The 24,043-nt window shown below is 42.6% G+C and overlaps 1 protein-coding gene across 8 annotated transcripts in view; it reads right to left on the bottom strand.

Moving 5' to 3' along the window:
* Window positions 1-24,043, bottom strand: part of NSMAF (neutral sphingomyelinase activation associated factor) — a 63,569-nt gene that overhangs the window by 26,919 nt on the left and 12,607 nt on the right. For all 8 annotated transcript variants that reach the window (XR_010936508.1, XR_010936509.1, XM_067712264.1 and 5 more), the window contains exons 2-9: window positions 21,778-21,867; window positions 18,580-18,658; window positions 18,415-18,482; window positions 18,299-18,335; window positions 12,185-12,235; window positions 9,571-9,642; window positions 9,218-9,265; window positions 9,061-9,113 (exon numbers count right to left, since the gene is read on the bottom strand). Coding sequence is in view for 6 of the 8 variants with exons in the window: in XM_067712264.1 (XP_067568365.1) it covers window positions 9,061-9,113; window positions 9,218-9,265; window positions 9,571-9,642; window positions 12,185-12,235; window positions 18,299-18,335; window positions 18,415-18,482; window positions 18,580-18,658; window positions 21,778-21,867 (498 nt within the window). In the remaining 2 variants the exon portion in view is untranslated. The remainder of the gene's footprint in view (window positions 1-9,060; window positions 9,114-9,217; window positions 9,266-9,570; window positions 9,643-12,184; window positions 12,236-18,298; window positions 18,336-18,414; window positions 18,483-18,579; window positions 18,659-21,777; window positions 21,868-24,043) is intronic.

The following is a 24,043-nucleotide window of genomic DNA, read 5'->3' as shown; positions in this document are numbered from 1 at the left end:
AAATACCAAATAACCCTGTTACTGGTACTCTTCACTCCTCCCCAAATAAGTCGGCCTTGAAACTGTTCTTACATTAACATAATTTTCTATTTTTGTGTCATTAAGACCTATTTTATTGTCATAGAAACTGTTTTGGCATGGGTAGCACTTACTGCACACCACGTTCTATAAGGCTATGAGTTTACTTGCACGTCAGTTCCAACGGATAGTCTTTTGTGGACCTACTGCAGTAAAACCAGTCAAAGGTGATCACCACTCCCTCCTAAATTATGTTAACTCATCAAAAAAGTCCATTTTCGTTCTGCTTTACTAATTTAAAAAGAAACAGAAGGGAAACAACCAAATCATCAAGAGTTTAGGCAATTACTTAGTTAAATAACTGAGCTAAAAATAGGTCTCCTCTGGGACTTCCCTGGTGGTGCAGTGGTTGGGAAACCACTTGCCAATGCAGGGAACACAGGTTCGATCCCTGGTCCAGGAAGATCCCATATGCCGCGGAGCAACTAAGCCCATGCGCCACAGCTACTGAGCCTGCGCTCTAGAGCCCACAAGCCACAACTACTGAAGCCCACGTGCCTAGAGCTTATGCTCCACAACAAGAGAAGCCACCACAATGAGAAGCCCATGCACCACAACAAAGAGTAGCCCCCACTTGCCGCAACTAGAGAAAGCCCGCGTGCAGCAGCGAAGACCCAACGCAGTCAAAAAAAAAAAAAAAGGTCTCCTCTGTAAGTAGTAGAACAAAAGCAGGGCTTCCCTAGTGGCGCAGTGGTTAAGAATCCGCCTGCCAATGCAGGGGACACGGGTTCGAGCCCTGGTCTGGGAAGACCCCACATGCCGTGGAGCAACTAAGCCCATGCATCACAACTACTGAGCCTGCGCCCTACAGCCCACGAGCCACAACTACTGAGCCCACGAGCCACAACTACTGAAGCCCACGCGCCTAGAGCCATGCTCCGCAACAGGAGAAGCCACTGCAGTGAGAAGCCCACCACCAAAACGAAGAGTAGCCCCCACTTGCCGCAACTAGAGAAAGCCCGCATGCAGCAGCGAAGACCCAACGCAGCCAAAAATAAATAAAATAAATAAATGTATTAAAAAAAACAAACACAAAATCACACAGGAGCAGGCTTCCTCTTCCAGTTTGGACGTGAAGGAGACCTCACAGCTCTCATCCCAACCACAAAACCTGCCAGATGAGCTACACAATCCTTGCTATGTTTAGAAACCCATCAGAAAGCTCAGGTGCAGAGAAACCTAAATGAAGGGATCAGCAGTTGAGTGGCAGGAGGAGGGGCAATCTTCCACAGGGGGAGAGGGCTGCAGGATGAGGGAGACGCCAGACAGCAGGAGTCGGGCCTGGAGGGCACAGATGCTCCGTGGGCGGAGAGCTGGAGGCTCAGCTGGGAAGCACAAGGATGTCTGCAAATCCTTCAAGGGCCGACCCCAAGCCCCGCTGAGGACAGCTCTGCGCACTCCCGCCGTGGAACTGGGCATGGGGACCTGGATTTAACCCAGCTCCACTCATTACACTGACGGAGCCCCCAGGGCAAGCAGCGGGCAGGATGAGGGTGGGCACGACCGCCTCCGGAGGCAAATACTCCTCAGGTCAGTCTCTACAGTTCCTTTAAAACAAAGTTCCCAGCACACAAAAAATTACAAGAAACACAAAGAAGTGAGTAAATATGACCCGCACTCATGAGAGAAGATTCCACGGAAGAGGACCCAGACGTCGGATCCATCAGAGGGAGACGTTAAGATAACTGTAGTAAATCTGCTAAAAGATCCAGAAGAAAAGATGGAAAACGCACGTGAAGGGAAGGAAACCTTCGTCCGAGAAGTAGAAACTACGAAAAAGAACTGAAAGGAGATGCTAGAAACGAAAATCTGGGCGAGAGGAAATGAAGAATGACTTCAACAAGCCCAACAGACTGGCGCGGCAGAGGCAAAGCCCAGTGTGGCTGAGAACAAGGCCAATGAAAAGCCCTAACTGAAACAGGACAGAAGGAGAATAATAATAATTTAAAAACACACAGGACAGAGTGTCTGAGGTCTAAGCCAAACTATAAAACATACTAACACGAGTGTAACTCAAGTCACAGGAGAAGAGACAGGAGACGGGGCAGAAGAAACACTGAGTGGAGAGTGGTGAAAACTGTCTAATGTAAGACACCAGCTCACAGGCTCCGTTACCCAGAAACCCCCAGCAGGACAGGCGCAGAGAGACTACACCTTAATTCACAGTAACAACAGGACAAATGATGTGACTTTTCACAGGAAACAATGGACAGCAACATACAACGGAATGAAAACCCTTCAAGTAGTGAAAGAAAACCCTGTGAACCTAGTATTTTACGTCCAACAAAAACACCCTTCAAAAATGAGAGTAAGATAGAGGTATTTTCAGACAAAGCTGGGAGAATCCATCCTGACCAGATATGCACTGTAAGAAATGCTATAGGAAGTTCTTTGGGCTTAAGAGAAATGACACCAGATGCAACACCGGTTCTGCAGGAAGGAAAGACAAGCATCAGGAAACATAAGTATTCAAATCTCCAAGTAAACAGAAAAGAATTCTCAGTATTTTAATTTATGTACCTATAAATGCATGTATCTCAATTCTTGGGATTGGGAGTTTGGGATTGACGTGTACACACTGCTATATTTAAAACAGATAACCAACAAGAACCTACTGTAAAAAAAAAAAAAAAAAAAAAAGTAAAAAAAAATTCTTTAAAAACCTAAAAGGGGGCTTCCCTGGTGGCGCAGTGGTTGAGAGTCCGCCTGCCGATGCAGGGGACACGGGTTTGTGCCCCTGTCCAGGAGGATCCCACATGGCACGGAGCGGCTGGGCCCGTGAGCCATGGCCGCTGAGCCTGCGCGTCTGGAGCCTGTGCTCCGCAACGGGAGAGGCCACAACGGTGAGAGGCCCGCGTACCGCAAGAAAAAAAAAAAAAAAAACCTAAAATAAGAACACCATATCATGGGTTTTATAGAAATTTAATATAAAACCACAGATCACAAAGGGCAGGAGGGGTTATGTGGAAACACACTGCTGTAAGGCTCTTGAACTACTGTAAAGGAGTGTAATATACTCTTACCTGAAGGTACGCTATGTACAAGGTGCATATTGTGAGCTCCAGAGTGACCACTAAGAATGACACCAAGCACTACAGCTAAAAAGTAGAATACTTAAAAATACCAGATTTACCCAAAAGGCGGCAAGAAAGGAGGATCAGACAAACAAAGAACAAATGAAATGCTAGGAAACAGATACTAAGATAGCGGGTTTAAAAACCAACTATATCCATAATTACATAATTATAAATGAATTAAACAATCCAATTAACAAGCAGAGACTTTCGGACTGTATAAAAAGACTCAACTATATAAAGTGTTTTTTAGAAACGGAATAAGACACAGACAAGTTAAAATTAAAAAGGAGAGAAAAAGATACAGCATGCAATCACAACATGTAAGAAAACTGGTGTCTTATAAATGTATGTAAACCTAATAACAGAGCCTGCCAGTACACGAGGCATAAAATGACAGAAATACAGGGGAAAATAAACAATTCCACAATCATTACTGGTAATTTTAACACCCTCCTCTCAGTAAGTGACAGAGCAAGTCAACAAAAAGTCAGTCCAGTATAGATGATCCGAACAACCATCAGCCAACTGGCCCTAAATGACGGGTACAGAGCACCATACTCCACAACTTCAGAGCACTCGTTCCTTTCACGGGCCTGGGAAACCTGTGTCAGGACAGACTACGCAGAGCCATACAACCCATCTCAACAAACATCAAAAGACTGAACCAGGGCTTCCCTGGTGGCGCAGTGGTTAAGAATCCGCCTGCCAATGCAGGGGACATGGGTTCGAGCCCTGGTCCGGGAGGATCCCACATGCCGCGGAGCAACTCAGCCCGTGCGTCACAACTACTGAGCCTGCGCTCTAGAGCCCATGAGCCACAACTACTGAAGCCCGTGTGCCTAGAGCCTGGGCTCCGCAACAAGAGAAGCCACCGCAATGAGAAGCCCACGTGCCACAACGAAGAGTAGTCCCCGCTCGCCGCAACTAGAGAAAGCCTGCGCGCAGCAACGAGGACCCAACACAGCCAAAAATAAATAAATAAAATAAATAAATTTATTAAAAAAAAAAAAGACTGACCCATATACTCTCTGAACCGAGAGTATTAGATTAGAAATCAATAACAATACAACAGTAACGAGATCCCCAAATACAGAGAAGATAAACAACATACTTCCAAATAACCCAAAGAAAAAACCCAATGGGTCAAAGAAGAAATGACAAAGGAAATTATGAAATATTTCATATGAATGATAATAAAAACATATTAAAATCTGAGGGATGCAGCTGAGCAGTGCTTAGAGGTAAATTTATGTTCTAGTCCTACTTATAAAAGAAGGTCTAAAATCAGTGATCTAAACTTTGTAGGAAGCTGGAAAGAGAACAAGTTAAACCCAAAGTAAGCTGAAGGAAGGAAATCAATTTTATATAAAATGATTTTTATATAAAAATAGAGAAAAATCAACAAAGTCAAAAGTTGGATCTTTAAAAAGGTTAATAAAATTGGCAAACCTCTGGCAATACTGATAAAGAAAAAACATAAAGCATCAACGTAAGGAATGAAAGAGGCACCATAACTGCAGATCCTACTGACGTTCAGAGGACATTAACAACTTGATGCCCGCATCTGACAACTTGGATGAACTAGACAAAGGTTTTGAAAAATGCAGCTCGACAAAATAGACACAAGAAGAAACAGACAACCTACCTATGTGTCAAGCAAATAGACTAAGTAAGAACACTTCAGGCCTACATGGCTTCACCAGTAAATGTGGTTAAAAATTTAAGCAAGAAATACAATCCTACACAAACGCTTTTGGGAAACAGAAGATAAAGGGAGATTTCTAACCTCATGTTATGTGGCTAGCATAACCCTGACGGCAAAACCTCACAAATACACTAGGATTTACAGAGCAACATCCCTAACCAGAGATGCAAAGATCCTTTACAAAATACTAGCAAAGCAAATCCAGCAATACGTAAAAAGAACAACATATCGTAAGCAAGTTGGATTCATCCCATGAATACAAGGTTGTTTTAACACTGAAAAAACAATATAATTCACATTAACAGAATTAAAGAAAAAAAGATCATTTCAATAAATGAACAAAAAGTACTTAACAAAATTCTAAACTTATTTTTGAAAATACTCTCAGCAAACCAGGAATAAAAAGAAACTTCGTCACTCTGATAAAGGGCATCCATGAAAAACCTACAGCTGGAATCATTCTTTTTTGTGTGTTTTGGTGGGTTTTTTTGTGGTACGCGGGCCTCTCACTGTTGTGGCCTCTCCCATTGTGGAGCACAGGCTCCGGACGCGCAGGCTCAGCGGCCATGGCTCACGGGCCCAGCCGCTCCGCGGCATGTGGGATCTTCCCGGACCGGGGCACGAACCCGTGTCCCCTGCATCGGCAGGCGGACTCCCAACCACTGCGCCACCAGGGAAGCCCTGGCGTCATTCTTTAATGGTGAAACATTAAACCCTTTTCCTGTAAGATCAGGAACAAGGCAAGAATATGTCTGCTCCCACTGCGTCTATTAATCAAACTGTGCAATGAGGCAAGAAGTAGAAATAAAAGCCACAAGTATTTCTGTGAAACTGTCATTATTCACAGGTTAAATAATTATGGATATAGAAAACTCTATGGAATCTACAAAAAAAACCTGCTAGGACTAATGAGTAAATTCTGAATTTGGAAAAGTCACAGGATACAAGGTCACTGTTTCTAAAAAACAAAAAACCAAAAAACAACAACAAAAAACTACTTCTATATACCAGTAACAAATAATTGGAAAATAAAATTTCAATAGCATCAAAAAAAGTCTAGGATTACAGCCAACAAATCTACGATTACAGCATCCACACCCACTAAACATATAATAATGGGGGAACTGGATGAGGGGAAAAGAACTCTTTGCACTCACTGTCTTTACATCTTTTCTTTAAATCTAAAATTAGTCCAAAGTATTTTAAAGAGGACATTTTGGGGTATAAATGGGGAAACCTCAATATGGAGCTATAAGTTACCCGGCATATAGAATATTGCTGCTTGAGTGTTATAACAGTATGGAGGAATGTCACAGAACTTTCTTGTGAGAGATACATGTTGAAGTAGTTATGGGTGAAGTGTCAGGAAGTCTTGCAGTGTCATTTCAAATGGTTCAGGGAAAAGTTGTATGCATATATTTTATATGTATCACACAAACATACATACATATGCACATCAGCTATACATGTATACATACATACAACATATATACAGACATATATGCGTTATTTATACATGTATGCACACACACACACACACACACACACACACACAGAGCAAGCAAGAGCATGAGCCTGAGCATGTAAGAACCAAAGCAAATTCAGCAAAATGTTGACAAATTAACGCTTGGTGACCCATAGGGTATCTGTGTTCACTATATTATCTTTCAACTTGTGAGGACTTGAACTTTTTTTAGAATGAATAGGGAAAAATAAATATAGTTTCAACAGAAAAGCATTTCCTTGCAAGTATGATGAAAATTTATCTCAGCAAAAATTTACCTTCTTTCTTTTGGAGGAAGTATACAATCCTGAAATATCTCACTTCACGCTGCAAAAAAAGTCTTCCCCAAATTCTTCAGCCTAACACTTTGGAGACTGGATAAATCAAAAGTTTCACAGTGAACCATTTTAAACATTAATGTCATGCTGAAGCCCAGGATTAAAGTCTAAACTGCTACTTAGAAAAATTACGCATTCTAAGTAGGTCAAAAGAGACTAATTCTTATTACTCCTTTTCCTTCCTAAAATGGAAGCTATTCTTTCCTCCCAACAATCCACTTAACTAATATATCCTACAAGTACAAAAATGAAAAGAAAATTAATGCTATACAGGTGAAACAGAAAAAGAAGTAAACAAACAGAAACACAGAAAACACGTTAATGGCCAGATGGCTTTTCTGGCAAATTCTTTAACATTTGAAAATGTAGTGTAAGGGTCACAAAGGTAGCAATAAAACAGAATATGACAAACGAATCTCATTTATACACATAAGCTTCTAGCAAAAGCCTAGCACATAATAATCCATAAATGAATCTATTCAACCAATACTTTCTACTCTGTCCTAGGCCTGAGGATTCCAAATACAAAAATCTAAAAATAAATATCTAAAATAAAAATGATATCTAGCGACTAGAGACTGAAACAATCGCTACGTAAGATTTTGTACATATTAGAGAACCTACATATAAAGTTAATGGAATGGATCACAATGTTTAGCAGGGTTGCTGAAAACAAAACGAATACACAAAAATCTACTACATTCTAAGTATCAACAATAAAATGAAATATTTTAGGATATCATTTACAACACCATCAAAAACACGAAGTACCTGGAATAAATCTAGCACAAGAGAAGAAAGAACTTTATAAAGAAAAATCATAAAGAAGACTTAAATAAATGGAAAGTTTCACTGCAATCACAGTCAAAATCCCAGCAGGCTTTTCCTTTATGAAACTTGACAAGCGGAGTCTAAATTTACACAGAAGTGTGTAAGACCAAGAACAGTGAAGACGTAAGTTAAGAAGGGAAATAGGGTGCAGGACCCTGCACTGCCTGATATTAAGAGTTGTCCTAATAAAGACACAGACCTACTAGAGAATGGACTTGAGGATATGGGGAGGGGGAAGGGTAAGCTGTGACAAAGCGAGAGAGAGGCATGGACATATATACACTACCAAACGTAAGGTAGATAGCTAGTGGGAAGCAGCCGCATAGCACAGGGAGATCAGCTCGGTGCTTTGTGACCGCCTGGAGGGGTGGGACAGGGAGGGTGGGAGGGAGGGAGACGCAAGAGGGAGGGGACATGGGAACATATGTATATATATAACTGATTCACCTTGTTATAAAGCAGAAACTAACACACCATTGTAAAGCAATTATACTCCAATAAAGATGTAAAAAAAAAAAAAGAGTTGTCCTAAAGCTACAGTAATTCATACAGTGACACCGCAGATGGAGAGAGAGACAAATGGCCCAGATCTACTTAACAGGAGGAAATCTACTTAAAATAAGGCAAGAAACAAATACGAGAACAGGTTAGTATAAAAGTATACTTACTTGCAGAAAATATATTGGATACTTAGAAAAGCCAAAAAAACCCCAAAACAAACAGAAAACCCAACACACCCCAAAACCAAAAACCGAAACAAAACTCCATTAGATCAGTAAGAATGTGGTCTCTAGGTCCCTGCAGGACACCTCAGGAAGGTACCTAACAGCCTGACGGGACAGGAAAGACTTTCCAGAACAACGCCAGCTCAGCTGAAATGAGAAGAGTAAGGAAGAGTTGGGCGGGTGCAGAAGAGGCAGGAGGCCATAAGGCACCTCGGGAATCGCACAGAACGCAGAGATCCAGAGCAGAGCATGCAAGAGGCACCGGCGGCCGGAACAGTGACGAAGGCTACACCAGCGCCCCGCGTGCAGGTGAGGTTAAGGCTCTACCCTGAAGGCGATGGAAGTCTGGAAGAGTTTCAAACAGACAAGTGATATAAAGAAATAAGTTCCTTAGAAAGAATGTATTTTAAAAGTACATTCGACACAGTGAGGGAAACGGGATTGGAGCAGGGAAGGCTGGAGCTGGGGACAAGCCAAATGCTGTCACTGTGATCTTAGTGGCAGGGGCTGGTGGCCGGACCGGAGGCGCTAACCTGTGAAAAGACAGGAGCTCGTAGACTGGGAAGATCGTGGAGAGCACCTGGCACCAGGCCTTTCTGATGGACAGATGTCAGCTGGGAGAAGTGGCAAGGGGGCCCCAGACCCTGCTCTGGCACTGACGCCAGGGCCACTCCCCCAGATGAGCAGGTTTGGGGTGAGGCAGGTGGTAACACCCACTATCGGTTCTGGACACACTGAATGAGGCACCAGGTGACGATGCCACTGCTTTCGTAATCAGGAAACAAAATCATTGAAAACTTACCTGTTTTTGTCAAATGACGTCCTAGCCAAACGGGACTGCAAAATGGCTGTTATCTTTAAAACAGAATCATTTAAAAAGTATGGATGTAAGGATTTATAAGTGACATATCAATACACGTTCATTCACAATACAGACACAGAGCTTTAGAAACTCTTACCATAGCAGTTTGGTCCCCAAGTTTGTCCAGACAGGATGCTCTGTGAAGCTACAATTATATAAATACACAAGAATTTATTTTTTCTCTCAGATGCTTTGAAGATATTTCCTTAGAAACAATGAAACACAACCACCATTCTGTTACTTAGTAACAGGTAAAATGACTCTGATATATCTATGGCTTCTGCCTAATGTATAGTTTTCAAGTTCAACATATATCAAGTAAATCTGTTTCAGATTTATAAAAAAGGTTATGGTTTTGGTAAGACATATGAGTATGAAATTCTTTAAAAAAAAAAAAAAAAGTTTATGCCTCAGTTTGCCAGTGAATGTCTGAGAAAAGTCCTGGCTTACCTGAAGCAATGTCTCCACGACACCTTCCACCTTCCCTGAAACATCCAACTCGAAGACATATTCCATTGTGCCCTAAAAAAGAGGGAGACCAAGCACGTCAGGCCCCATCACTTTAAGACATTTGCAGCCCCCTGCTGGCCTGTGCAGGGACCTGCCTGGCGCCCCTCCCTCTGCCCACACGGAATGAGCGCCCCGGGGGAGCAGAGTCTGTTGGATTTAGGCTGTATTTACTATCTCCTTCCTTCTGCTGATTTTGGGCTTAGTTTGCTCTTCTTTTTCTGGTTCCTTGAGGTGTACAGTTAGGTTTTTTAATTTGAGATCTTCAAGGTAAGCGTTTAACACTAAACTCCCCTCTTAGGACTGCTTTTGCGGCATCTTTGCAGTTTGGGTGTATGTTCTGTTTTCGTTTTGATCATCTTGAGGTTTTCTGGGTTTGGTTCTTTTACTTCTTTATTGGAGTATAATTGCTTTACGATGTTGTGTTAGTTTCTACTGTACAGTGAAGTGAATCAGCTGTATGTACACCTATATCCCCTCCCTCGAGTCTAATTTCTCTTTATTTCTTTGACCCATTGGTGGTTCAAGAGTGTTGCTTAATTTCCACATACGTGTGAATTTTCCCACTGCTATGGATTTCCGGTTTCACTCCACGGTGGTTGTAATTTTCTTAGATTTGTTGACTTGTTTTGTGACCTGACACGCAACCTGTCCTGGAGAATGTCCCGTGTGCACGTGAGAAGAGCGTGTGTCCTGCTACCGTTGGGCAGGACATTGTGTGTCTGTGAGGTCCATCTGGTCAGAGTGCTGGTCGAGTCCTCCGTTTCCTGAGTGACCTTCTGTCTGGATGATCTACCCATGACTGAAGGTGGGGCACGGACGGAAGTCTCCTCTGTCCTGTGCTGCTGTCAGCCTCTCCTTTCAGTCCTGTCAGTGCTGGCTTCATACACTCAGGTGCTCTGAGACTGGGTGTGCAAGTGTTGTGGCGGTTAATTTTATGTGTCACAAGCTGCACTCTTCTCTTTCCCCTGAGGGTGAGTCTGCTGGGCTGTATCTGCCTGTGTCTCTGGTGCAGGGTCCCCTGGAGCAGCTGCACAATGCCCAGCTCTTTCCTGTTTTCAGGGGTCCCCAGGCATCTAGAGCATTATGGGTCCTGTCAGAGGTCCAGGACAGGTGAGACAGAAGCCAGTCCCTCAGGCAGCTGCCCCCAAAAGCCAGAACATTGGACCTACGGTCCTGTCTTGACTTTCCCTCCCCAGGGAGAAGATGGGAGCTGGGAGTTCCCTCCAATCACGTGGCACAGTGCCAGGGGAGGGACTACGGGGAAAGGATGCTACAATGTTCCCACAGCTTCAGGGTGGCTCATTTCATGCTCACCTGGGGCGCAGGGCACTCTTAACTGGTTTCTGGATTTCTCACAAAGGGAACTGAGTCAGTCTCTCCATAAGAGGAACAAGGGTCTGGGCTTCCTAGTCTATCAAGTCTCATCACCAAGGTCAAAGTCACAACCCCGCCCCTTTAAACCTGAGAATCCTTTGGTGTCCTAATTCACAAGAGCTTCTCTTTGCTTCAGAAAACCTTACTCATTTCCTTTTATGTAACTTTTCAGCAGCTTTGCACTTCCAGTGGGTGACAGGAGAGCCTCTGCAGGGAGAGTACACCAGGCAGCGGTTCTCAACTTGGGGGGCAGGGGGGCGTTCCGCCACCCTTGCAGGGCACTTGTCAATGTGCGGTACCACACAACAAAGGGGGACAGTGCAGAGGGGGCACCCGTGGGTGGGAACAGCCTGTAATGTAAGCGACAGCCCCTCACAATGAACCGTCCTTCCCAAAGTGCCAACAGCACCACGTGTGAGTGACGAGGTCGCAGTATTCACCGTTTCTGAGTGACTGGCACATGCAGATGTTTCTTGTACATGAAACTCAGAGGCGGCTGCACGTGGCTGGTGCGCCCCCCGCCCAAGCTGCTGCTGAGGACCCGCAGGCTGGCCTGTGACCGGAACTGCCATCCCGCCTGTCGGACGTCTGCTCGGAGAGGGTGGCTTTTCCTAATTCAGAGGTGTCGCGTACAGGAGCAGCAGTCCCATCTCTAGGTCTCGTAAAAACTCTTCTGCTACGAGTTATCCCTTTACTGCGTACTAAGCTGCAGCGTAAAGCATTAATTAAAGCACAGAAGGGTTGGATGTAACGTCTAGTTCCAAGTCTTGTGTTCACGGCCCCTCAGGGCTTCTACCCAATCAGCAGCATTTATAAACTATTACTGAGCTCTTAAATAAGGGTATTTCATAGCCTATAAGTATTTCTCAAACATTTAAAAGAAGTTCTCATTGATATTCAGTAAATAATCTTTCAAATGATGCATATTCTGATTTCAACTTTTAACCTAATAATTTAAGCTTTTTTTCCCCCTAATAGACACACCTATTTTGAAGTTAAAAAGTTAATTGAAATCTTTTGGACTAAAGTCTGTCATTCCCTTGGTATTTTGTTATAACTGCTAGGGAACAAGCTTTTAAATACCCATTACATTGCATTAAAGAAGTTAACAGAGACACAGAATCTTACTGCTCAAAATCACTACGTAAATTGCGGGGGATAAATGAAAAGCTTTACTTACCCTTTCTATTTTATATGGTGCAACAATGTTGTGTTCTTTAATGAAATATACCTGAGAAAGACAAATCAATACTTGTAAAATATTAAACATTATCACAGTAATGAGTTACTATTAGGATGTTATGAATCGAATTTAAATCATTGTTACATAATCTGTTTCCAAAAGCACTTGCATTAATATCAGTATGGCTTTCAAGTTCTGATGTTAAAATAACAAACATTAAATTAAAAAAAGATTCATCAAGGCAACAAGGTAGCAACCACTGCTGGATAAATACAACGTCTAAGATGTTTTATGAATGTCATCACTTGTACCCAGTAACCAGACAAGTGAAGGAAGCTAATCTAAGGCTGATTTTCTAAGAAATGAGTAAAACAAAGTCACTGTGGTATGAAATCCATTCATCAACATAAAGAAAACTCTCTTCTCTAGACAGACACACACGCGCACATACACGTGCGCACACGCACACACACACTCCTCTTTATTCTATCAGCAAAAGAATATTTGGAAGCAAAACTCTAAAAGCCTAAAGAACCATAACATATTTCTGAAACACTATGACCTGGTAAGTAATCAAAAAACACAAAAGTTGTGTTCATTTGGTTGTGTGCTTAACCCAGGAAGCTTAATACTTGAAAGAGTAGCTTATATCTAGTCACACCTTGATGTAAAGCTGATTTTGAGTTTATTTGACATGAGACCTCTTATACAAACTACTGAAAGGAGGTGGGAGGATTTGGGGGCTTTATTCTTAAGTTTATTAAAATTATACTAAAATATGTGTGTGTGTGTGTGTGTGTGTGTGTGTGTGTGTGTGTGTGTATATATATATATATATATATATACTTTTTTTTTTTTTTTTTTTGGCAGTATGCAGGCCTCTTACTGTTGCGGCCTCTCCCGTTGCGCAGCACAGGCTCCGGATGCGCAGGCTCAGCGGCCACGGCTCAGGGGCCCAGCCGCTCCGCGGCATGTGGGATCTTTCCGGACCGGGGCACGAACCCGTGTCCCCTGCAACGGCAGGCGGATTCTCAACCACTGCGCCACCAGGGAAGTCCATACAATGTATATTTTTATAATGGAAACCATACTTTCAACTGAAAAAGTACCTACTCCTTTCAAGATAAGGACTTTCTAGAATAAAGCGACAGTGCAGAATGATACTCTAGACATAATGAGAATACAGGTGTGGACGAGAATCATCAGTCGTGGTGCTCCTTCCCCAAACAGATGTGGCCATAACTGCTCTCATATCCGCCAGTCAAAGCAGCATGAAGTCAAAGAGAGCCTCTGAAATGCTTTCTTCCCTAAAATGATTAGAATCGTGGAAGGCAGACTTAGAAAATCACCTAATCTGATATCTCCCAGGCTTCATAAAATAATTTTCAATATGCATTAAAAAGAGGCACGAACAAGAGGGCTAAGTGATCCAAAAACCACCGGAGGCTCTCTGCCCCCGACCATTCACCCCTTGAGAATCTCAGCGCTTCGCGCCCAGTCCTATAGCGTAAAGAAAGCTCTGCATCTGTTTCCCACAGCTCTTCCCACGCTTGCTCGATCACAGAACGATGCTTTTCTTTGAACGCTTCAAGAAGCTGGAGATCCGCAGAGACTGGAGCCAATGCTGACCTCTACCCTTTCATTTTCAAGGTGAAGAAGGTGAGGTTCACAGCAAAAAGGCAGTGGCAATGAGCTCTACTCCTCTCTCATCTATAATTTTTTAAAGATCTCCAGATGAATTGAGCACGGCTAACCCTTGAACAACATGGGTTTGAACTGCATGGGTCCACTTACATGTGGATTGTTTTCAGTAAATATACTGGAAAAGGATGTGGAGATTTGGGACAATTTGAAAGAAGATGAACTGTGTAGCCTAGAAATATCAGAAAAATTAAGAAACTGTTATGTCATGAGCGCATAAAATATATGTAGATACTAGTCTATCATATCATTTACAACCATAAAACATACACAAATCTATTACAAAAAGTTAAAACTTATCAAAACTTACGCACACGCTAACAGACCGTACATGGGTGGCACCAATCTTAGTCGAGAGAAATGTAAATAACGATAAAGATGCAGTATGAAATCACAGCTGCATACGTTCGCCGTAGTTCACACTGTACCACGGTCATAACTTCATAGCCGCCTCCTGTGATACTGCGCTGAGGTCGAGTGCTGAGAGTAACCTCAGAAGGCCGCGGGACGCTATTCATCTTTGCGTGAGCAGCAGGGAATCGGGCATCACAGTAAAAAGTGGTCCCTCCTGGTTCTTGTGCATTTTTCGTCGTGTTTAGTCTAAGATCACAAACCTGGAATAACACCACGGGACCCACACGAAGTGCCACTAGTGATGCTGGCCGTGCTCCCGAGAAGCAAAGTCACGACGTTACGAGAGAAAGTTGAACTACTTGATACGTGTGCCATTGATTGAGGTGAGGCCAGCCGCTGCGGTTGCCACCATTTCAAGATAAATGAATCCAATGTAAACACCATTGTAAAAAGGAAAAGGAAGTTCATGAAGCCATCTGGCAGCTACCCAGCAGGCGGGAGAACCTGGCACTTTTTGTGAACTACCTTTTTATCATGTACTGAAAATGCAGCTTTTATGTGGGTGCAGGGTTGCTGCGTGATGACTAACATGGAGTCATCATATGACAACTTAAAGCAAAAGGAAGGTGAAGGATCTAAAGCTGGAAAAGTTAATGTCAGCAAAGGATGGTTTGATAATTTTGGAGAGAGATTTCGCTGTGAAAATGTCAAGATAACAGGAGAAGCAGCTTCTGCCAACCAGGAGGCAGCAGACGAGCTCCCAGACACCATTAAGAAAATCACTGAGGAGAAAGGATATCTGCCTGATCAGGTCTGAATGCAGATGGAAGTGCCCTCTTCTGAGAAAAAAAAAAAACCCACAAAGGACGTTCATTAATAAGAGACACGAGGACCTGGATTTAAGGCAGGAAGGGACAGGCTAATTCTGCTGTTTTGTGCAAATGCAATGGGGTCGATGACCAGGACTGCCCTGATCTATAAAGCTGCTGACCCCAGCCTTGAAGGGAAGAGGGAACCCCAGCTGCCAGTCTTTTGGTTGGACAACAAGAACCCTTTTTCTGGATTGGTTCCATCGATGCTTTGTCCCGATACAGGAAGTATTCTGCCAGTACGGGACTGCCCTTTAATGTTCTTTTAATTGGACAATACCCCTGGCCACCTAGAACCCCATGAGCTCAACACCAAAGGTGTCAAAGTGGTCTACCTGCCCCCAAACCCAGCATCTCTAATTCAGCCTCTAGATCAGGGGTCGTAAGAACCTTTAAGGCTTATTACATATGGTACCCTGTGCAAAGGACTGTCAATGCTGTGGAAGAGAAATCATGAGAGTCTGGAAGGATTACACCATTGAAGATGCCATGGTTGTTATAGAAAAAGCCATGAAAGCCATCAAGCCAAAAACAGTACATTCCTGCTGGAGAAAACTGTGTCCAGACGCTGTGCATGACTTTACAGGATTTACGACAGAGCCTATCAAGGAAATCATGAATCAGATTACGGATATGGCAAAAAGAGAGAGGCGGTTGAAACGTTTCAAGATACGGATCTTGGAGAAATTCAAGAACTAATGGACACCACATCCGAGGAATTAACAGAAGACAACCAGAGGGAGATGAGAGCTCCCAAACCAGCGCCAGATGATGAGGAAGAAGATGTAGAAGCAGCAGTGCCAGGAAACAAACTGACATGAGACCACCTAGCAGCAGGCTGATTTCTGAGACTGCTTTTTCACTTCTTTTATGACGTGGACCCTTCTATGACACAGGCACTGGAACTAAAGCAAACGGCGGAAGGAGGATTGGTACCATATAGCAACATTTTTAGAGAAATAAAAAAGCAGAAAAGTCAGCCAGAAATCATGATGTATTTCCGTAAAGTTAAACTGAATGTGTCTGCCTCTCCTGCCCGCCCCGTCCCCCCCCATCTCTGCCACCTGCGACAGCAAGACAAACCCCCCCCGCCCCCCGCCCAATGTGAAGACAGACGACAGGAATGAAGACCTCTGGGACGCTCCACTTCTACCTAATGACTAGTGAACAATCATCCTGCCGTGCAGTTAATAAACTCACCTGTTGTGTTTGTCTTCATGTGAACATCTAATAAGCACGTGGAGGAAGCGTATGATACGTTTCTGTGTTCATCACTGTCATCACCTAAGCATTCATAGTGTAGAACATCGTGTGCGAGACTTGTACTGAAGTGGACAGCCTACCCTTGCATAGGCATAAGGGGAGTGATTTTAATATAAGATTAATCATGTGTTAGTTTTCTGGTTTCGTAACTTTGCTTTCAAAGAATTACATTACTGTTCAGATGTCTTTCTCTATCACCACGGGTTTAAAAAAAAAATGTAATCATGTTTGGGGCTTCCCTGGTGGCGCAGTGGTTAAGAATCCGCCTGCCAAGGCAGGGGACGCAGGTTCGAGCCCTGGTCTGGGAAGAGCCCACATGCCGCGGAGCAACTAAGCCCGTGCACCACAGCTACTGAGCCTGCGCTCTAGACCCCATGAGCCTCAACTACTGAAGCCCATGCGCCTAGAGCCCGTGCTCTGCAACAAGAGAAGCCACCGCAATGAGAAGCTCGTGCACCGCAACGAAGAGCAGCCCCCACTCGCCGCAACGAAGACCCAACACAGCCAAAAATAAATTTTTTTTTAATTTTGAAAATTAAAATGTAACCACGTCTCCATACTGAATTATGAATCTGATACGACACTGTGTGCCGTAACACTTTTATAACGATTCACTCAACAGTGTACAGGCTGGGCTACTGGGAAGCAATCGTATTGATGACGCAGGCTACGATAAAGCAGTCATCCTGCTGCTTCTTCATTATCAGTGCATGAATCATACTTGTGAATAACACGTTCCTTTTCCACATTATCCTTTTTTTTTTTTTTTTTTTGCAGTACGCGGGCCTCTCACTGCTGTGGCCTCTCCCATTGTGGAGCACAGGCTCCGGATGCGCAGGCTCAGCGGCCACGGCTCACGGGCCCAGCCGCTCCGCGGCATGTGGGATCTTCCCGGACCAGGGCACAAACCTGTGTCCCCTGCATCGGCAGGCAGACTCTCAACCACTGCGCCACCAGGGAAGCCCCTATCTTTTCATTTTTGATGTCTAATGTTAGTAACACATCTAACATCTACAGTGTTTTGTGTCACATTAAGACAATATTGATGTCGGTCCTGTCATCTTATAAACAGATGACGTGAACTTACAGTATGGATAAGTACAGTACAAACTGCAAATGCATCTTCTCTTCCTTATGATTTTCTTAATAACATTTTCTTTTCTCTAACTTATTGTAAGAATACAGTACACAATACATATAACATACAAAATACATGTTATCAACTGTCTATGTCATCGGTGAGGCAACAGTAGGCTATTCGTAGTTAAGTCTGGGGGGAGTCAAAAGTTATACGTAAATTTTCACCTGTTTGTGTGTGTGGGCGTGGGGGTCAGTGCCCCAAACTCCCACTTTGTTCAAGGGTCAGTTGTGTATGACAGGAGAAAAAACATGTCATTTATCTCCGTATTGCCAGTGTTCACACAGTACCGGATGCACAAATCTATATTGAGCAAATGTGAAATGAAGAAAAGGTCGTGACCCCAAGCATTATACTATAATTAGACAAGGCTACACATCCTGAGCCGTGGCCTCGGTTGTCACCATGAGTCCCTCCGAGCTCACTGAAGCGGGAGGCGCTGGCCTCCCACCCTCCAACTGCAGTCCTTCATCTCAACCCTCACGCACTGTCAGGACTCCTCAGGACGGACCCACACAGCCTGCAGGTACCACACGCTTAATGAACGTTAAGGAACGCATCAGGCATCACAGCTTCTGAGACATATAGTTCTCAATGACTAACTTTAAAAGAATTTCAACATCATTCCCTGTGGCCTTCATTTGAGATTTCTACAAATAATTTCATTGTGCTTAAAAAAAAATGTGTATATATATGTATGTGTATATATATACACACACACATATGTATTTATTCATTTAAATGTGCGTTCAGGTTAGAAAAAAATGTTTACTAGGTGCTTCTTACCTGACTGAAAATGAGTGAGATCCCCCCGGATACCGCCCTAAAATGCAGATAGAAGTTATTAGATATATGTAATTTTCTGGTAGAAGTAAAATTACACAGTTAAGACAATGACGTACTTTGCAAAGTGTCTATTGGCTCCATTTTCTCCATGTTTTCCTATTTTTATACAATCTCTCAAAGGAATCTGGAAAAAATTGAGAGAGAAATATTATAAAAATAAGCCAAGGTAAAATATATACAAAAAATAGAACCGTTTCTGTTCACACTTAAAATGCATTTACCTTAATGATGGGCTGGGATGTTGCATCCGGTTCAAAAATAACTGATTTTGAACATATTTTTAAGGAGCCTCTGATTTTCCTAGAGATGAAAGTACAAAAGGTTATTATTAATGAACGTAACAAAAGTCACAAAAGAATCATAATACATTTAACTAGAATGTAGATGACTAAAGTATAAAAGTATACTTTTACTAGAATGTAGATGACTAAAGTATAAAAGTATAAAAGTATAAACTAATAAAAGCTCAACAAAGAGAAGGGTATGAAAGGTTGGAAAATATAGCAAAAATATTTTCCTCATCTCCCCCTCCCTAGAGGTTAAAGAATCTGCATGTGTTGTAATACGGTCTCACTGGTTGAGCACCGTCGCATGTATTTTATTCGCATTACCTCATCTGGTCCTCACAACTACTGTGAAAGGGAAACAGTTTTCTGATCCTTAAGAAACGCTGATTCCATCCTGTCTGTGGTAAATTCTTTTGACTTTTAATTTCCTATATCTTAAAGAACGATTCAGAAAGCAATACTAAGCATCTAACGTTGATTAGGTAGGAGATTTTTTGTGTTCTTATTTATAATCATGCAAGAATAACAAGAGTTTGAATTTAGAACCCAGAACGCTTTTACCGGTGATTCTGGGGTACATAGGAATTCTGGGAAAAACTGGTTCTATGATGATAAGCAATTGTAAAGACCATCTGCCTGCTACTATAATAGCAAATAAATCAGTCATCGGCTTCACCATTCTCCTCCTTTCTTGGGACATTTATACGGCTCCAATGAGTTTTGGAAAAAGCCCGCCTGAGCATGTTAGAGGCCCATGTGCCTCACTTGCCTGAAGCCAATAAAAATCTACACACTTGATTGTCTTTTTATTGACTAGATGACTTTTATCAATTGATCAAACCAAGGCAATAACTTATTATGTAATCAAAACACAGGTTAAGAAATGCTGGAACATCATCTTATAAAAAAATCACCTTAAGATTAGTTTCCAAGAGTACTACAAGTATCTACAAGTGAAGCTCTAAGGATCTTACGTTTTTTAAAATCACTTGTATGACATCTGGACTTTTTCTCCAGTCATTCCTCAGTGTCCTAGTAAACGCTTCTTTTTTTTTTTTTTTTTTTTGCGGTATGCGGGCCTCTCCCCTTGTAGAGCACAGGCTCCGGACGCGCAGGCTCAGTGGCCATGGCTCCCGGGCCCAGCCGCTCCGCGGCATGTGGGATCTTCCCGGACCGGGGCACGAACCCGCGTCCCCTGCATCGGCAGGCAGACTCTCAACCACTGCGCCACCAGGGAAGCACGTGAACGCTTCTTGCTCTGGCCGTTCCAGGGTCTCTTAACTGAAGCAATTATGTTACTTATACTCTAGAAAGACCGACCTGCTCTTCCTGCTTCTGTACCCCACCCCCACCCCCCAGGCCGAGTCAGTTCTTCTATCAAAGAAATCTCACATTCTTCCTGGCTTACAAATATGCCAATGGTGTTCTAACCCACAGGATAAAGTCCCATCACAATCTGAGGAAGGCCTACCTCTGTGTACGTAGATAATATGTACCCAGTGCACAAGAAGGCTGGTCATGCTGAAGGTCATGATTTAGCCTGCAATTCTTCTTCCTCAAAAGCTCTTTTAAATTTTGATTTTACATCATTTCTTTCCATGCTGCTATCTGCATTTACTTTCCTAACACCCTAAATCACCTAATAATAACTTAAGTACTTCTATGGCAATTGCTAAACAAATACAAATAGAATAGAAAATTCCCAAGTATCAATCACCTAGTTTCTGCAGTTGTTAACATGCAGTCATTCTTGTTTTGTGTAGAACACCTCAGAACCCTGCTGGATTTTAGATAAATTCCCAGACATCCTATACTTCATTTATATATACTTTAACATGAATCTCTGAAGATAAACTATTTCAATAAATGACCTATCACTGTCACACCTAAAAAAATGAATAATTCCTTAATGTCATCAAGGATACAGCCAGGATTCAAACTCTTCTCTTTCATAAGTGTGTTCTTATAGTTGGTTTGTTCAAGTTGGAACACAAAGTCCATATTACATTTAGTTGACAGGTCTCTCAATATCTCTTAATCTAAGGCAACTTTCATTTTCCCGCATTATGAACTTTGCTAAACACATCTCTGTGGTTTTCCTCTATCCCATTTCCTTTATATAATTGGTAAGATTAAAAGACTTGACCAGCTGGGGTTTGATTTTCTGGTAAGGGTTCGTCAGAGGCAGTGCACATGTACTTCCCTCGTATCAAGAGGCCACAGTGGGTTCAGGTAATGCCTATCTTGATACGTGCATTAAAAAATTTCTCAGCAGCTTTTCATCTGCTGGTTTAGCAGCCACTGAAGATTCTGTCTACAGCAGAGGTTGGCAAACTTCTTCTATAAAGAGCCAGATAGTAAATATTTTCGACTTTGCAGGCCATTTGGTCTCTGTCACTATTCAGTTCTACTTCCGTGTTGCAGGAAAGCAACCACACACAATATGTAAACAGGTGGGTGTTCCAATAAAACTTTATTTACAAAAACAAGTAGCAGGCCAGATCTGACCATAGTTTGTCGACCCCTGATATAGATCCATTATTCACTAGGGGTTGAAATTTTTAACATTCCCTCTGTGTTTATTATCTAGAATTCATCAACAAAGAGCAGCTTTAATTATCTGTGATTTGGTTACCCTAAAGTACAATTTGTACAAGGAAGGCAGGAAAAATGCTCGATTCTTTACGTTTATCAAGTTTTAGAAAAATGAGTTGGTGTCCTAGTACCTTCAAAGGTAACTGATATACATATGTATATACACACACACACGAGAAATAATATATTTATATTACATATATGTCATTATGAACTCATGGATTCGAGCCCTTCTGATACATTTCAATCCACTACCCTCATTATTCTTTTTTGGTGTCCAATCTGTCCCATTTTTTGCCCAGCTCTTCAGGGTGGCCTTGTGCCCTTTTAATTCACATGCAGTCATTTCTGATACCTTCCTTTCTTGCCAGTCTGACAAGATGGTCCAGGCTCACCTCCCACATTTCCTCCCCTGACGTAGACTCAGACAAGTCTCCGAAGAGCCCTCGTTCCTTTCAGTGGAGAGTAGCATTCAGAGTAGCTCACTCCTACTGAGCTCTCACTAGGCCTTTTCAGAGATCCGAAAACCTTCCTTACCTTTCATTCTGACTGCCCTTGTGCTGAATATGATTAGCTGTATGCTGTTCAAAGTAGTACTCCTCCAAGTTAAGCAGCAGCAAGGAAAATCTAAATTTGGGAAAAAAACAAAACCGCATGTTTATTTTTTTTAAGTACAAGAAAGCAGAATATTTCAAGCATGTGTTCCCAAAGTGTTTTTCCATCCACTACATCAACAAACGCTTACTAAGTGTATATTATATGCCAGGCACTCTTCTCTATCAAGACAGACCTGCCCAGCTATGCCAAAAATAAAATAAATTGTTTCCCAGGTGGATTTATTATTCCTTTACAGAAACTCCAAATTTCATGAAATAAAACCATGTATAAAACAGATAGCTGGTGGGCACCTCCTCTGTGATGACCTAGATGGGTGGGATGGGGGTGGGTGGGAGGGAGGTCTAAGAGGGAGGGGCTGTATGTATACATACAGCTAATTCACTTCACTGTACAGCAGAAACTAACACACCATTGTAAAGCAATTATACTCCAATAAAACAACAACAACACTTACTGTTGCCTGAACAGAGCTCGGAGCTTTCCCACCTACAGAGTGTTCATCCTTTGTTCCCCACGACTACACACAAGGCTTCCCCACCCCCTCTTCCCCACCACAAACCATTCTCCACTGTCATGGCTCGTGGGTGGGTGAGTTTCTCTTGCTACTTCCACAAGACCAGTGCCTCTGAGAAGCAGATCTTTAGATATTCCTGTTATAACCAATCTAAGGCTTTGTACGCAACAGCTATTTAATAGATAAAACGAGTAAGCTGAACCCAATGGGAATCAGTTCTTTTTAAAGCTTTAAGTGCTTTAAACTTTTAAAAACAAAATAAAGTAACAGAAAAAGTATTAATTTAGTTGCATGGCCACAGAAACAAATATATGGCGAAGAACTGAAAACAACTGTTTTGTTTGTTTTGTGGTAAGGACCAGGAAACATCAACGGCACCCAGAGTCACGGGGAGACGTTTTCACGAAAAGTGTGGTACTTGAGATGCGTCTTGAAGTTCCGGTGTATTACAGGAAGACATCTAGATTAAATACGGCAGAATAAACGTACGTGTTTATTTCTGCTCCCTCTGGAAAAACACTACAATGTGAACAAAAATATTTTTTAAATAGTAACCCCCCACACAAAAACTAGTAAAACCCACAGACTAATGGAAATCAGAGAGACATAAAAGCAGATGAGAGATACCTATAAATTTGTGAGACGTGGAAAGCAGAGGGGAGGAATGAGCAGTGATCAGAAGCTGGAAGAGCAGATGCCTCCAGAAAAGGTACCAACCAGGAGGAAACCACAAGTTCCACAACTGCAGGTATCAGGTACCAAGAAGGCAGGGATGGAGCCTGGGGGGATGCTTGAAAGTCCAAACGAGGCCAGCAGCCGCGATTCCTCCCCGATGGTTCTCCCTACACATGGTTTTTCAGCACCAAAATTAAACAAGAGACTCCAAACTAGGCACCAAGCACAGTGCAGAGCAGCACCACTGCATGAAAAGACAGTGATTACACAGAAAGCAGGAGGGTTAGTTCTGGAAAAAACTAAATAGCCCTAGAGAAAAGACCTATGGATACTAACATTTCAAAGAACCGTCTACAACATCATCCCACAGTGAGGCCCAACAGAAAAGGCCTGCCCACAGTGACACAGAATTACGTGCTTCACCCTTAAATATGAACGCACACCCCAAGATCACCTGCCTCTAACGTGAAAGAACTAGACCAAACAAGCGGAAGAACACAGCGTGAAGGACTAGAGACAATGAACAGAAGGTCAAAAGACTCTAATTAAGATCCTCACAAAGAAGAAATTATATCCATGAAACGAGATACTGCTTGCTTGAAAACAAACTGAACCAACAGAAAAATAACTCATAAATTAAAAATGATGACAGCGGGAACTAGCTTTACCATCAAAACAGGCAATTTTTATTGGCCTGTTGCACACTGCAAAATCCATGAACAAGAATTCATCACAGGCTAAACTGCCAGAGGTCAGTGTGAAATGCTCACTGTTAACACTTACTCTGAATTTCGGAGCAACCACAAAAGTTCAGATTGGTAGGAGCGTCCTCTGATGCCCGAGATAATTTCCAAGAAGGTATAAATCAGAGAGATACTAAGTACCTTGGCCCTTACTTTTAGCTGGTATTAATAAGTTGAAACCTTTTGCTTGGGCTGGAGCTATGCAACCGTCTCTCCTTCTTCCTCTCCCCACTCCTCCTCTTAGAGAGAGGAT

The sequence above is a fragment of the Pseudorca crassidens genome, chromosome 17 (assembly GCF_039906515.1).
Source record: "Pseudorca crassidens isolate mPseCra1 chromosome 17, mPseCra1.hap1, whole genome shotgun sequence".
In the NCBI taxonomy this organism is placed as follows: Eukaryota; Metazoa; Chordata; class Mammalia; order Artiodactyla; family Delphinidae; genus Pseudorca; species Pseudorca crassidens.
Note: the sequence above shows the minus strand (reverse complement) of the source record. Positions and strands in the feature narration are given on the sequence as shown.